Source organism: Callithrix jacchus, chromosome 19 (genome assembly GCF_049354715.1).
Source record: "Callithrix jacchus isolate 240 chromosome 19, calJac240_pri, whole genome shotgun sequence".
NCBI lineage: Eukaryota > Metazoa > Chordata > Mammalia > Primates > Cebidae > Callithrix > Callithrix jacchus.
The window spans coordinates 25,146,338-25,160,000 of NC_133520.1; the positions used below are offsets into that span (position 1 = coordinate 25,146,338).

Consider the following 13,663-nt stretch of genomic DNA (forward strand, 5'->3'; position numbering starts at 1 on the left):
AAGTATGTAGGTTAAAAAAAAAAAAAGATTCAAGTCTTGGAGCACTCCAGCATATATAAGTTAAACAGAAAAGAGAACTTAGGATAGCTAGGAAAAAAACCAGGAGAATGTGAGATTACAGAACATTTCAGGAAAGTGGGTTAGTCAGTGGTGTTGACAGCTGGTGGAGGATGAGTAAGAAGACCGTCCTGATGGCTCTTGTCTGTATTGGTACAGAAGCCTTTTAACTGGCCTTCTTGATTATGGTTGTGCCCCTGTCATATTGCTAGAAAGATTGTCTTCCAAAAATAGTGAACTTCTCTCTCAGCTGACTAAAACCCAACAATACCTCTCTCGTATCAACTGGGTATTAAAATTTTTTTCATGAACTGACACTTGTCTATTTTTAGATTAACCTTTTGCTACTAACTCCCCACCTACGGTCTCCCACAGCTCACCAGCTTTAATTTGAAATCACTTATAAGGTGGTGTGTACTATACTTTTTATCGTTTTGATGTGTTCTCTTTCCTCTTCCCAGAATTCCTCTTTTTCCTGGCTCATTATCTTCTCTTGTTTGTTATTTAAAATGCAATTCAGCCAGCACCTTCTTTGGGCAGAAGTTTTTTTTTTTTTTTGCTTGATTGGTTGCCAGACTTGTTGAATTTGATGACAGTTTTTTCATCATTGATTTTATACTTAATATGTAGCAGTAGTTACTTAGTTTTTCTTAACATTTATGCATGCATTCATTCATTAAATACATATTTTTTTCAGCCGCCTATTTTGTACCAGGTATTGACCTAAACATTGGGTGATACAGCTGTGGATGACACAAATGTGTCCCTGACACATGGGATTTACAATCTGAAAGATTGAATCCATATTAAAATATTTTATATATTAAAATATATTTTTCTTTCATTAGTGGTACGAGATAAACTATTTGGTCTTCCGAGGACATGATAAGTAATGGTGTTAAATCAGTATGTAAACATTGACATATCTGAGAACATTAAGAACCCACTGAAGGCTGGGGCACGTTGGCTCACACTTGTAATCCCAGCACTTTTGGAGGCCAAGGTGGTGGATCACCTGAGGTCAGGAGTTCCAGACCAGCCTGACTAACATGGTGAAACCTTGTCTCTACTAAAAATACAAAAATTAGCTGGACATGGTGGCGCACACCTGTAACCCTAGCTACTCAAGAGGCTGAGGCAGGAGAATTACTTGAACCTGAAAGGTGGAGGTTGCAGTGAACCAAGATCATGCTGCTGCACTCCAGCCTGGGCAACAGAGTGAGACTGTCTACAAAAAACAAACAAACCCATTTACATATGGGATTATGTTAGATATTATGCAAAAAGTTTTTATTCATTGTACTTAGTATATTATGTGTATGATTTCATCTATAGTTCCTGCATCATAACTCGCATAACCCTTGATACAGTCTTTTGTTCTAATATTGGGGTACCTGTGGCCTCAGAAGCAGGCCTCAGAAAACAATCTCTCTCTGTGACCCTCTTCTTTTCTTTCTTTCTTTTTTTTTTTAACTGTCTCCTTTTCTTTCCCCTGCTTCCTTCTCTCTTGAAGGCAGGAGTCTTCCCCCGCTTCCTGCCTTGGAAATGGCCATAAAGATTCTCTGACCTGCCTTGTTGGCTGATTGTAGGTCTTAACACCTTCATTTCAGAAGGGATTCTGTCTCATATCCTTGGGGAAGGAATGCTGCACAAAGAGGCCAAGAAGAATCTGAACAGACAGGCTGGCTGGGTTGCCCCACTCAGTCTATTAGTATTAGATCCTATCTTTCTTGTCCAGTCACATTTCTGTATGGTTGTTAGTCACGCCTAGCCAATGAAATCTCCACAGAAGGCCCAAGAGTTCAGTTTCAGGGCATTTCCGGATAGCTGAATACATTGGAGGTTCCTGGAGTGTGGTGCATCCAGGGAGGGTATGGAAGCTCTACACCCCTTTCCCCTATCTGCCCCATGCATCTCTCTGTTCATATGCTTTGTAATATTCTTTATAACAGATGGGTAAATGTATTTCTCTTCCTGAGGTCTGTGAGCCACTCTGGCAAATTAGTCAAACCCAAAGAGGGGGTCATGGGCACCCCAACTTGAAGCGAGTTGGTCAGAAATTCCAGAGGCTTTGACTTGTGACTGGTGGGAAGGGGACAGTGATCTTGTGAGACTGAGCCCTTAACCTGTGGGATCTGGTGCTATCTCCAGGAAGACAGTATTGGAATTGAATTTGAGGGAACTCAGCTGGTGTCCACTGCAGAACTGATTATTTGCTTGATGGGTGGGGAGGAACCTCTACACATTTGGTCACAGAAGTCTTACTGTGATTGCTGTGGTGTGAGAACAGAGGAAAAGCGCAGGTCATATTTATTTTTCTTCATTCTTTTTAAGTTTACATTCATATGAGAAATGTCTTCAGAATTTTCTTTTCCAAGCAGAGGCTCCTTGACCTTCTTTATGGGATACCGCAGAAGTGACTTCTTTATATAAATTTTTACAGTAAAACACTTTAAGTTTCTTTGAGTTTTACGTTTCCTTTTTCATGATTTTGTTTGTTTAGACATTGTCACATATCAGTAGCTATAGTGAAACCACTTTTATTATAACCTAGCATAGAAGTTCTCAAAGTGGCTTCTTTAGTCAAACTGTGGGATATTTTAAAATATTACACAAAGAAAGCAAAAGAAAGTTAAAAAACTTTTACTAATTGCAGGCCTGCTTGGGTCCTTTACTGTGCTATTCACTATGACTCTTAAGAGAGATTCACATAAAAAATAGTATTTCATAGAGGTCTTTGACCAAGAAACTCTTTTCTTTTTTTCATGGAATGTCCTGTGAAATTATCTGTAGGGCAGCAGGTATGAAATGCTGATTTTAATTTAATATTGGATTTCCTGCTAAAAGTTATTTAGATTCACTTCTAGGGTTTTCCTTCATCTTCCTCCCTTCCTTGAAACCAACACTATATAAATATGATTATTCATCATGAACAAGTGGGGTTCATCCTAGAAATGAATACTGGTTTAACATTCCAAATTGAATCAACATAATTCAACATTTTAACAGATTAAAAAAGAAAAACCATGTAATTATTTCAATAGATACAAAAAAATATTTGGCAAAAATCTAACATCTATTCTTTGTAAAAACTTCCAGCAAAGAATGGAAGGGAATTATCAACCTGATAAATCAGGGCATCTCTAAAAAATGTATAGCTAACATAATACTTATTGGTGAAAGATTGAAGACTTTTCTTCTTAAGATTAGGAACAAGGAAAGGATGTTTCTTCTCTACTTCTATTGTACTGGAGGTCCTATCGCAGTAAGTCAGCAAACTACAGAAAAGCCATTTGGACTAATAAGCAACTTTAGGAAGTATGCAAGATACAGGGTCAACATACAGAAATGTTTTATTTCTGTACACTAATAACAATCAGAAAATTGAATTAAAAAACCCAGCATTTACAGTAGTGTCAAAAAATACAAAACATTTAGGAAATAATCTGAAATAAAGATGTGAAAGATCAATATATGAAACTGGAAGCCATTATTGAAAGAAACTTAAATGGGATATTCTGTGTTCAGGGGTTTGAAGACCCCCTATTATTAAGACGTCAGTTCTCCCCAAAGTGAACTTTAAGGTTGACGTAATCGCAATCAAAATCTCAGCAGTCTTTTTATAGAAAATCAAAACAAGCAGACTGATTTTATAACTCATATTAAAAGCAGACGTGATTAACTAGGTATCAAGACTTTATAATAAGCTATAGTAATAAATACTGTAGTTATATGGAGTACTAATAGTACAGTGTAGCAGGTATACTATGCTACACTCTGTAGTGTAGTATTGGTGTTGTGCAGGTGAATAGCCAGTGGAACAGCAACGAAAGTGCAAATACATATATGCGTGTGTATATATGTATATGTGTGTGTATATAAACACACGGTCATTTGGTATATGACAAAGATGACACAGCAGCAGTGCAGTGTGGTAAAGGATAATCTTTTTAATATATCATTTAAGGTCAGTTGGATATCCTTAAAGAAAAACAAAGATTGACTTTGCCTTATATCATTAAAAAAACTTAATTCCAAATGGATTGTAGATCTAAAGGTTAAAAAATAAAGCTTGCATTAGAAAATAATATGAGAACTTAGAGTAGAAAAATAATTTATGAATAGTACACAAAGCATTTATCTTAAAGAAAAAGATTGATTACTTAGACAACATTAAAATTATGAATTTCTCTTTATAGTAGTAGTTCATGGAAAGACACCGTTAGGAATGTTTTAAAAAGACAAGTCGCTAGGTAGAAGAAGAAATTTGTAATACAAATGAACCATGCCCAGAATATTTTTATTGGTTTTTAAAGAGTATGATGAAGTGAAGATGTGTTTTAGTTTTTCCATCAGTTAATCCCATTTAAAAGGAACCCTAGTTCTTTGACTCACAGATTTTGGTCATAAAATAACATTTGTAAAGAACCTAGAAACACTTGGTGTTGAGTAGAATGAGTGCAAATGTAGTTCCTGGAGGGCAAGGGCTGTGTCTCATTAATATTTCAATTATTGAGTCTTGTGAGATGCCTGGCATATAATTACCTTCAGCCTATGTTTACTGAATTAATAGATGAATGCTTTATAATTACGAAGTATGCAGAAAAGAATAAAAACTCTCAGGAAAACTGGCCTTTTAAAGTTTAAGAAATCACAGTAAGCAGTTGGATAAAAGAATAAAAGTACAAACATTTTTAGAATATAAAGTTAAGTTGCATTTTAGAGATGTAAGACATTGGGCATAATTATAGGGAGCTTACTCTGATACTTATCTTCTCATAGTGTCCGGGGAGAGGGAAGTATCTTTCATCTGAAAGGCAGAATGGAGAAGAATTTCATTTCAGGAAACAGGATTTTCTAAACAGTTAATGCTTTTGGAGAAGTAGAAATGGTTGAGACAGTATTTGTGGGAGCTAACTAGAGCTTGGATTTAGCAAACGGCAACAGAGTGTGGTATATCTCAATGAATTTTTGAAGCGTTGGGTAAATCTCTAGCATGTGAATGCATGTGTCGAGCGTCTGATCAATGACGTGAATTGGTAATGATTACATTATTTAAATATCAACTTTACATTTTTGCAGAGTTCTAAAGTTCCTGTTGCTTCAGACAATGGATGAGCAATCACAAGGAATGCAAGGGCCGCCGGTTCCTCAGTTCCAACCACAGGTAATTTATCCTAATCAAGATAGCCAGAAGTATATATAATCTATGTTAAATATGTGTAAGAAGTAGTACATTTATTGTTCCTTTAGGAAATAAAGTAGCCCAAAAATGCTAATTTTGAATTTTCAGGTTTTAATCAGCATTTTTTGTTTGTTTTTCAGTTCTGTTTTATGGCTTTTAGGTATAGTTTTAGGTGTAATTAGTATACTCTTTAGGTGTAATTATTTAGGTGTAATGTATTTATTTTTAATCAATACATTATAATTGTACATATTTATGGGGTGCAGTTTGATGTTTTGATAGAAATATTTATTTTAAAATATTGTTTGATAGTGTTTAGCTCCCATTTACAAACATGGAAACAAAAAGGCAGCTTTAGCTTTTAATTTTATTTGAATGACCTGTAAGCTCTGAGCATTAGTATTAGGTTTAGAGGAAAAAAAAAAAAGGTGAGGCCAGGCACAATGGCTCATGCCTATAATTCCAGCACTTTGGGATGCTGAGGCCAGTGGATCACCTGAGGTCAGGTGTTCAAGACCAGCCTGGGCAACATGATGAAACCCTGTCTCTACTAGAAATAGAAAAAATAGCTGGGCGTGGTGGCACATGCCTATAATCCCAACTACTCTGGAGGCTGAGGTAGGAGAATCACTCAAGCCCAGGAGGCAGAGTTGCAGTGAGCCGAGATTGCGCCATTGCACTCCAGCCTGGGAGACAGAGTAAGACTCCATTTCAAAAAAAAAAAAATTAAAAAGGTGAGGCTGTGCCTATGTTTGGGAATGCCAGTACATTTTGTACCTGCCCTTGCTTTAGTGGGCTGATTTTGCCTTGCCCACAGCTGCCTTCCATGATGGTAACTTTTCTCTCCCTCTCACTTGTAGTTTATTTCTCCTGTTACATATTTGCCTATCTCTTGTATTTAATAAAATAAAATGAAGTAAAAAAAAAGTTTTAGTATAAAATATACACACATTACTGAAATTCATGATTTAGTATCCTGCATTCAATGTGAATGCTCGTGATGAAGCTAATGTGTAATGACATGTTTAAAATAGCAATCGCCGCTCCATGTTGGGGCAGTACCTCATTTTTATTTCTGTTGTTCCTGAAGACTGTATTTCTCAGCTTAGTCTTTGAGGCATTCTGCATTATGTCTCATGTATACTCTGCTAGCCTTGTCCCAATTTTGTTTGGATAGTACTTCTGAAAACATTTGGGCAATTTGCAAGAGTTCTGTAGTCAAATAGGTTTGGGAGACTTGGGGAAAACAGTGACTTTGTGGCAATACTTTCTCAGAGCCTTTCCTACAGTAATGTGCATTGTAAATGAATTTCAAAGAGTAGTGTAGTGTTTTCCAAACTTAATTTGCCTATGGAATCCTTTTTTTATTTTTTGTGCATCTATTGACTTATCACAGAAGCACTGTTCAGAGAATAACTGTCTACCAAAAAAAAAAACCTTTTCTGCTTCTGTGACTTTGCTCATTTTGTCCCCTCCATCTTCCCCTCCAATGTTCTAAATCCTTCACATCCTCAAGGACCATGAAAAAAGCCATATCTACCATAAAGCTGTCTGATCCTCTGAATGCAGTATCTTTCCTTGAAAACGTGACAATGTCTTCTTTGCATCCCTCTTCTGCTGTTTCTGATACTTTTGTGTCATTTTTTATATGGGCATTTTTCTTATCTGTCTTATTAGGTTAAAATCTGCTTGAGGGAAAGGACTGTATCTTACTTACCGTGGATGCCCTGTGGTAATTCAGTGCCCTGAGAAATTGAAGCTTATTGAGCTCCCACTTCTCATTGTAGTAGGAGCTCAATAAGAACATGTATGTAACTGAAACCAACCAGGGACCCATTGAAATTAGTCTTGTACTTAATTGCACTATTACATTGCTTTTCTTTGTTATACCTGTCTGAATTCTCTATATTGATTAAAAAGACCCTTTAGCTTAAAGTAAGGCCAATATTTTAATTTCAAGAAGATTTTTTTAAGTCCTCATTATATTTTATGTGATGATCAGAAATTGTATTATCAAGATTATAATAAACAACTTCCGTCTATTAAATAGAGACCTTTTAATACTCCTTTTACACATATACCAAACATTATTGTTTCATATTATGTTATTTCCAGCAAAGACACCTCCAAAAATTAGGAAGTTCATGTTATGATTTTGAGATTCACAGTTTTTAACAGCCTTGTGTTTCAAAGAGGGAAAAAATAACCACTTTCATTTTTGCCTCCTACTGACTCACCAACCAGGAAAGGTCGGCGTGGCAGTAGGAGGCAAAAATGAAAGTGATTGTTTTCCTGAGACACTGGGCTGCCACACAGTATAAATTTCAAAATTATAGAAGCGGTTCTGCATTTCTTTTCACACGGTTCCTTTCGTTTATGCCTCCTGCTGCTGCTCCTATGTGGGTGAACCTCTTTCCCTGTTGGAAACAGGCAAGTGTCATCCCAGGTTCTAGCTGCCTTGTGGCAGGCGGGGGAAGGGAGAAGGATTTTTTTTCCCTAGTCTGCATTCACACTGATGGTGTGAGACAGTGAGAGAAAGATTACCTGACAAGAGCTTATAGGCATTATTGCTTATTAAGTATTTGAAAATGTTATTGGTCTCAGTAGCATTATTTTAAAAGACTGGGAAAGGACATCCTGTGCTCAGGGTTGACAACCTATTTTTAGTTTTGTTCCACACCACTGGCCTGAGTAATGGGGGTGATAGTAGCAGCAGTACTACTGTCCAGAATGAAGGTGGTAAGAGAGTGAGCCAGGGGTTAAATTTTCAGTTCATGTGAGTGGTAATGAGAGGTCAGAAGATGACAGCAATAAGGAAGGTAAAAGTCCTTTAGTTGAATGGTATAAGCCTCAAAGCTGTGATTCCTCACTGCCCCCTAACCTCGTCTCCCCACTCCCCACACAAAAAAGGAGCAGTAGTGTTCTAGAAGAGGCATTGTGGATGGAGAAGGTTGTGGTTCCGACCTCCTGACCCTATGTATGTGGGCAAGGGAGAATACGTAGCCTCTGCTTGAGAGGGTTACAGGGGAAGCAGTATCCTGGAGGGAAGAGGTATGCTCCAATTGAAGCAAGAATGTGCGGAAAAATTACATGGGGTTAGCCCAGTGACTTTTTTCACTTTCGTAATGCTAATATAAGTCCAGGCATAAACAGAAAACTAAGGAAGTCAGCTTTCTGAGTGTCTGATACCAATTCCATGTTATATGATGAGTGATGTATATTCTTGACATATCCTTTCTTTTTCTTGTATTAGAATGAATATTGTCACCCCATAATGTGGAATATGTGGTCTCATTTTTGGTACAATATAAGTTCCTTTTGTTTTGTTATAGAATGTGAGACTTATGTATCTTTATTAATGTATTCAGAATTTTTTTTATCAGCTCCACTCCCTCCCAGCCTTCCTTCCTTTTCTCCTTTCTTCCTTTCTTGATTCCTTCCACTAATGTCTCTAGAAGGTACTGAAAGGATATTTTGACTAGATGCTTGTTCTATATATTTTCATTGCCTTCGGACTCTCGTTTGTGGAACAGTGGATTTAGCTCTTTTAAAAAAATAAAACTTTAAACTGTATAAAAGGTGGTGATTGGGTATTAGTAAAATTTTTACTCTTTACTATAAGACTAATTTTAAACAATGGAAGTTTACAATTAACATTTTGTATTTTTTTTTTTTTTTTTTTTTTTTTTTTTTTTTTAGACGGAGTTTCACTCTTGTTACCCAGGCTGGAGTGCAATGGCGCAATCTCGGCTCACCGCAACCTCCGCCCCCTGGGTTCAGGCAATTCTCCTGCCTCAGCCTCCCGAGTAGCTGGGACTACAGGCACGCACCACCGTGCCCAGCTAATTTTTTGTAATTTTTAGTAGAGACGGGGTTTCACCATGTTGACCAGGATGGTCTCAATCTGTTGACCTCGTGATCCACCCGCCTCGGCCTCCCAAAGTGCTGGGATTACAGGCTTGAGCCACCGCGCCCGGCCCAACATTTTGTATTTTTATTTATGGTTATTAGATGAAGATGGCCGTGGTACATTCACATTTTTTTCATAAAGTTAACTATAAACCAATTATAATTAGAGTACAATTTTAAGAATTTCTGTGAGTTATTAGAAGGATGATTAATTTTCATTGTGATATGATTAGAGGCCTAGGACATGTTTTGTTTCGTTTTAATTTGAAGCTGGTATAATACTTTGGCTACTTATGAAAGAGAGAAGACGTGTCACTCACGTATGTGGGTAGAAAACAGATATTCCTTATTCTTACAGGAGGACATAATTTAGCACAGTGGGTTAGAGCATGAGCTTGACGTCATATTGCCTGGGATCAGTTCTTAGTCCTTCACTTCCTAGCTGTGTGATGCAGGGGAGGTTATTTAACATCTAGAAACGTCAGTTTTCTTATTGGTAAATGAGATGAACCATAGTTTTTACCTCATAAAGTTGATATGGAGCTTTAGGGTGATGCTTGGCACATAATTAGCACTCATTAAATGTTAGCAAAGATGATGATTATGACTGCAGTGACAACATGCTGCCAATAATTGTCTTGGCCCACATTTCTCTATCCATTGTTTTCTTCCATAGCATCTTACATCATCTTTCTTACCTACCTTCTACCTAGATGGCTTCTCCTTTGGCCTTGTTTTTACCAGTAAATGGCATCACTATTCATCTGTGTGCTTCACCCAAAAATCTCAATTATCCTCAATTTCTTTCTCTCCGTCACTCCTCATATTCAATTTATTGACAAGCTTTTGACTCCTTCTCAAGATTGTATTCTGATTCCTCCTACTGTCCTCATCTCTCTTGCCTCCTCAGGCCATACCCACTACCCCCTGTCCAGTCTCCTTCTTCCATTCTTGCTCTAGTCAGCCTCCTTCCCAGTTCTCCATGCAGCATCATGAGTTATTTTTGTAAAATGTGTATCAGAACACTGAATGGGGCTACCTTGCTTAAAACCCAGACCCCTTACTCTTGCTCTCAAAGCGTAATATGATTTTCTCAATGCTTACCTCTTTGTGTGTGTGTGTGTGTGTGTGTGTGTGTGAGAGAGAGAGAGAGAGAGAGAGAGAGAGAGAGAGAGAGAGAGATTAGGTCTCACTCTGACAGCTTGTGTTTTATTTTATTTTTTTTCTATGTGTTGTATTTTTTTCTTGTTCTTTTTTTTTTTTTTAAGTAGAGACAGATTTTCACCATGTGCCATGTTTCCCAGGTTGGTCTTGAACTTCTGAGCTCAAACGATCTGCCCAGCTTGGCCTCCCAAAGTGCCTGGCCCGAGCCACCTCTCCAGGCCGTTCAATGCTTAGCTCTTTACCTGTGCTCTCCCTTGCTCGCTATACTCCAGTCCAGCCACAGTCCTTTTTGCTGGTCCTTGAACACATGGAGTTCATTTCTTCCTTAAGACATTTTCTCCAGATGTTTTTTCTGCTATGGCTTCTTTCCTTTCGTTTTGTTTTTTAACCTCAGGAAACGTCACATCCTCAGCAAGATCATCCCTAAATCAACCAACCTAAAATAATTACCCACTCATTTTCTGTCACATTCTATGTCATATCACTTATTTTGTTTCTCTGCATAGTACTTATATAGAATATTAGATACTATTATATATTTGTTTATTGCCTTTTTTAGTGTCTTTGTGGTATATGTTATATCCTCCCCCCAGTAATATTTGTGGAATAAATGAATAAATTTTTAACCACTTTTTTCTCTCTTTCAGTAAAAGGCTTTTTCTCTCCATATTTAACTTTGCCAGGTGTAACTGGTAGTGCTCATAGGGAAGCAGAGGAGATGGGAGTATCTTTGACATTAATTAGTTATCTTGCTCATGATAACCTAGGAGAGATAATCAGTATTTTCGGTTACATCATTTGGATGTAGTAATCATTATACTGGTACTCTAACTAGTGACAATTAAATGCTACAAATACCAGGGTCTTATAAATGTTTAATTAGATAGCTGGTTATATTTGGTCACTCATTTTTCTGACACAATTGTGAAATTTTTTCCTTGGATAAAAGCCAGTTTTAATGATTAATGGCATATTGTCTAAACTGATCGAAGTCTCTGACACTTAGGAAACTTTAGGAATAGGTATCATTTGACATAGTTGAAAAATTTAGGGAGATAATTTTTCAAATGGGAAGAATCATGAATAATTAGGTCTTGGTGGCACATGTGGTGTTTTTTTTTTTCTTTGTTGTATTTGCTGTTTTTTGGTTTCCAGTGAAGTCTTTAGAAAAAAATACATGACAGAAAGAATATTCTGGTTTGTGTAATATGGAGGTGAGTAACACCTTTTTAAAGATGAAAGATAATAGCATGAGTTTTATTGCTAAATCAAATTTGAAAGATATTTTAAAGTTTTGTTTTAAATTTTGGAGAAATCTAACAATATTAATATAAAATAAAAGATAGTTTATTTAAGTGGCACAGGAAAATCACCCATAAGAGATGAATTTGCAATAACAATGAAAATCTTATTAATGGTGTTAATTATTGTAATTAATATGGCTTGTATATTAAATCATTGATAACAGTACCTTTAGGAATTATCAGAACGTAATTTTCTCTCTGGGGAGTCTATTGAGTTCATGGTGTGACTCTTCTAATTTCCCCAGAGAGAATTATCATCATACTGTTATCTTGAATTATCTTATTGCTCAGTAAGTGTCCTTGCCTTCAAATTTAAAGCAAATTAAGAAATTAATTTAGTCCTGGGAAGATATTCTTTAAGGAGTCATCACCTGTGAAAATAAGAACCACTGGCAAACAGAATGAATTTTATTTTCAGGTGAAAAGTATCTATGTGAAGGAAGCTCAGTAAACACAGACCGATATGTAGAAGTTAATCCCAATTAGTAAGATCCCTTGTTCATGTGATTAGAGTGTATTCACATCAAAAAAAAAAAAAACGTTTGTTAATAAGAAGCCAGAACATTTAAGGACATTAAGCTTCATTCACTGTAGAGTTTGATTTCTTAGTTTTCATATATGATTTTTGAATATGTATTTTATGTTTCTGAGATCTCAGAATGCTTTTATAATATGGTCTATTAGTATATAGATTTGTATAGCTCAAGAGCCTCAACTTAGTAATTTACCACAAAAATATAATACAAATGCTTCCAAGATCAATTTTAATTATGCCTATTAAGTGAAGAGTTGTGGATGTTTCATGGTAATTAAGAAATAAAGTAATATTAAATAACCTATGTAGGCTTATCTGTGTTATCTATGTGAGTTATATTTGAGAAATCTTTCTAAACTGAGTCAGTTTGAAAATACTTAATGGGGTATATAGTCTTTAGTACTTTCAGAAAATATTGTTTGCTGGATTGGCCATGCTGTCTCTCTGTTTTCATTTGTCCTGAAGAGCATTGTTTCAAACTCATACGGTTTAAAGGCTTTGGACCTGTTATTCTGCTTTGCAGTTTGTGATTTTAAACTTTATTTCAAGCATATTCCAAACAGATAACTTAATTGCTACCAAACATGGTTTTATGTATTAAATGTCCTTCTCTCCCCCAAGAATTGTTAAACAGACTTTGGATAAAATGACTACAGTTACATATTACTACTGTGTTGTCACTCAAGCAGTTTTATAACCAAGGGGTCAGGCTATTTTCATTCCTGAATCCGGATGATAATCTACATGACACATGGGGTAACCTAGTTGAAAGATCACTTGGAACTCCTGTTAAGTATACCAATGGCATATGGGAAATCTAGAAACACGTACAGGCAGACTCCTACTGTGGTCCAGAGAAAAGGAGCCTAGAAAAGAAAGTTGAGGTGGGGACTAAAGAGGAACTTGAGTCCTGAAAACTAGAGTATGTAAAGTAACATCTACAAACACAAGAGCCCTGATAGGAGAGTGAGGTGCTGGAATGTTGCTGCTGCTGGTGTGTGTGTGTATAGGAGGCATCTTCAGTGTTATTGAGTACTTAGTATACTTGGCTATGTTCTGCATGCTTTGTATGCATTATCTGACTCAGACGCAATTCTTAAAGGCTGATTTACAGAAATAGAAAACAGGCTTATATAGCTTGCCCAGCTCAGACATTGAGCATCAGAACTAGGATTTGAGCCTAGGCCTTGCTGATTAACTTGAGAACCTATGCCTTTTCTGCTGGACTCTGGGAGCATAGAAGATTTTTTTGTAAAACCATGCCTGGTCAAGCTTTGGAGCAATATAGATTTGAAGTAGTGTTGTTCAATGCTTCCCCTATCACTTTAGCAGGGACCATGATTTATTACTAAATTCTTCTTTAATAGTAGGGATTAAAGGGAATTGCCTGAATTCACCTGATGGAATGCCGTTCGAGGCCGAGGCAATTGCCTTGCTTTGGTAGGTCTGGTGTTCTTTCTGCTACAGTATACTCCTCTACTAGATTCTACTTAGAGCTTATAGGTTATT

At 36.6% G+C, this 13,663-nt stretch overlaps 1 protein-coding gene across 11 annotated transcripts in view; it reads left to right on the top strand.

The window, feature by feature from the left end:
• Window positions 1-13,663, top strand: part of NEK7 (NIMA related kinase 7) — a 151,703-nt gene that overhangs the window by 67,010 nt on the left and 71,030 nt on the right. For all 11 annotated transcript variants that reach the window (XM_054248271.2, XM_017966515.4, XM_054248269.2 and 8 more), the window contains one exon: window positions 5,140-5,224. In XM_054248271.2, the coding sequence (XP_054104246.1) occupies window positions 5,168-5,224 (57 nt within the window). In that variant the 5' untranslated portion in view covers window positions 5,140-5,167. The remainder of the gene's footprint in view (window positions 1-5,139; window positions 5,225-13,663) is intronic.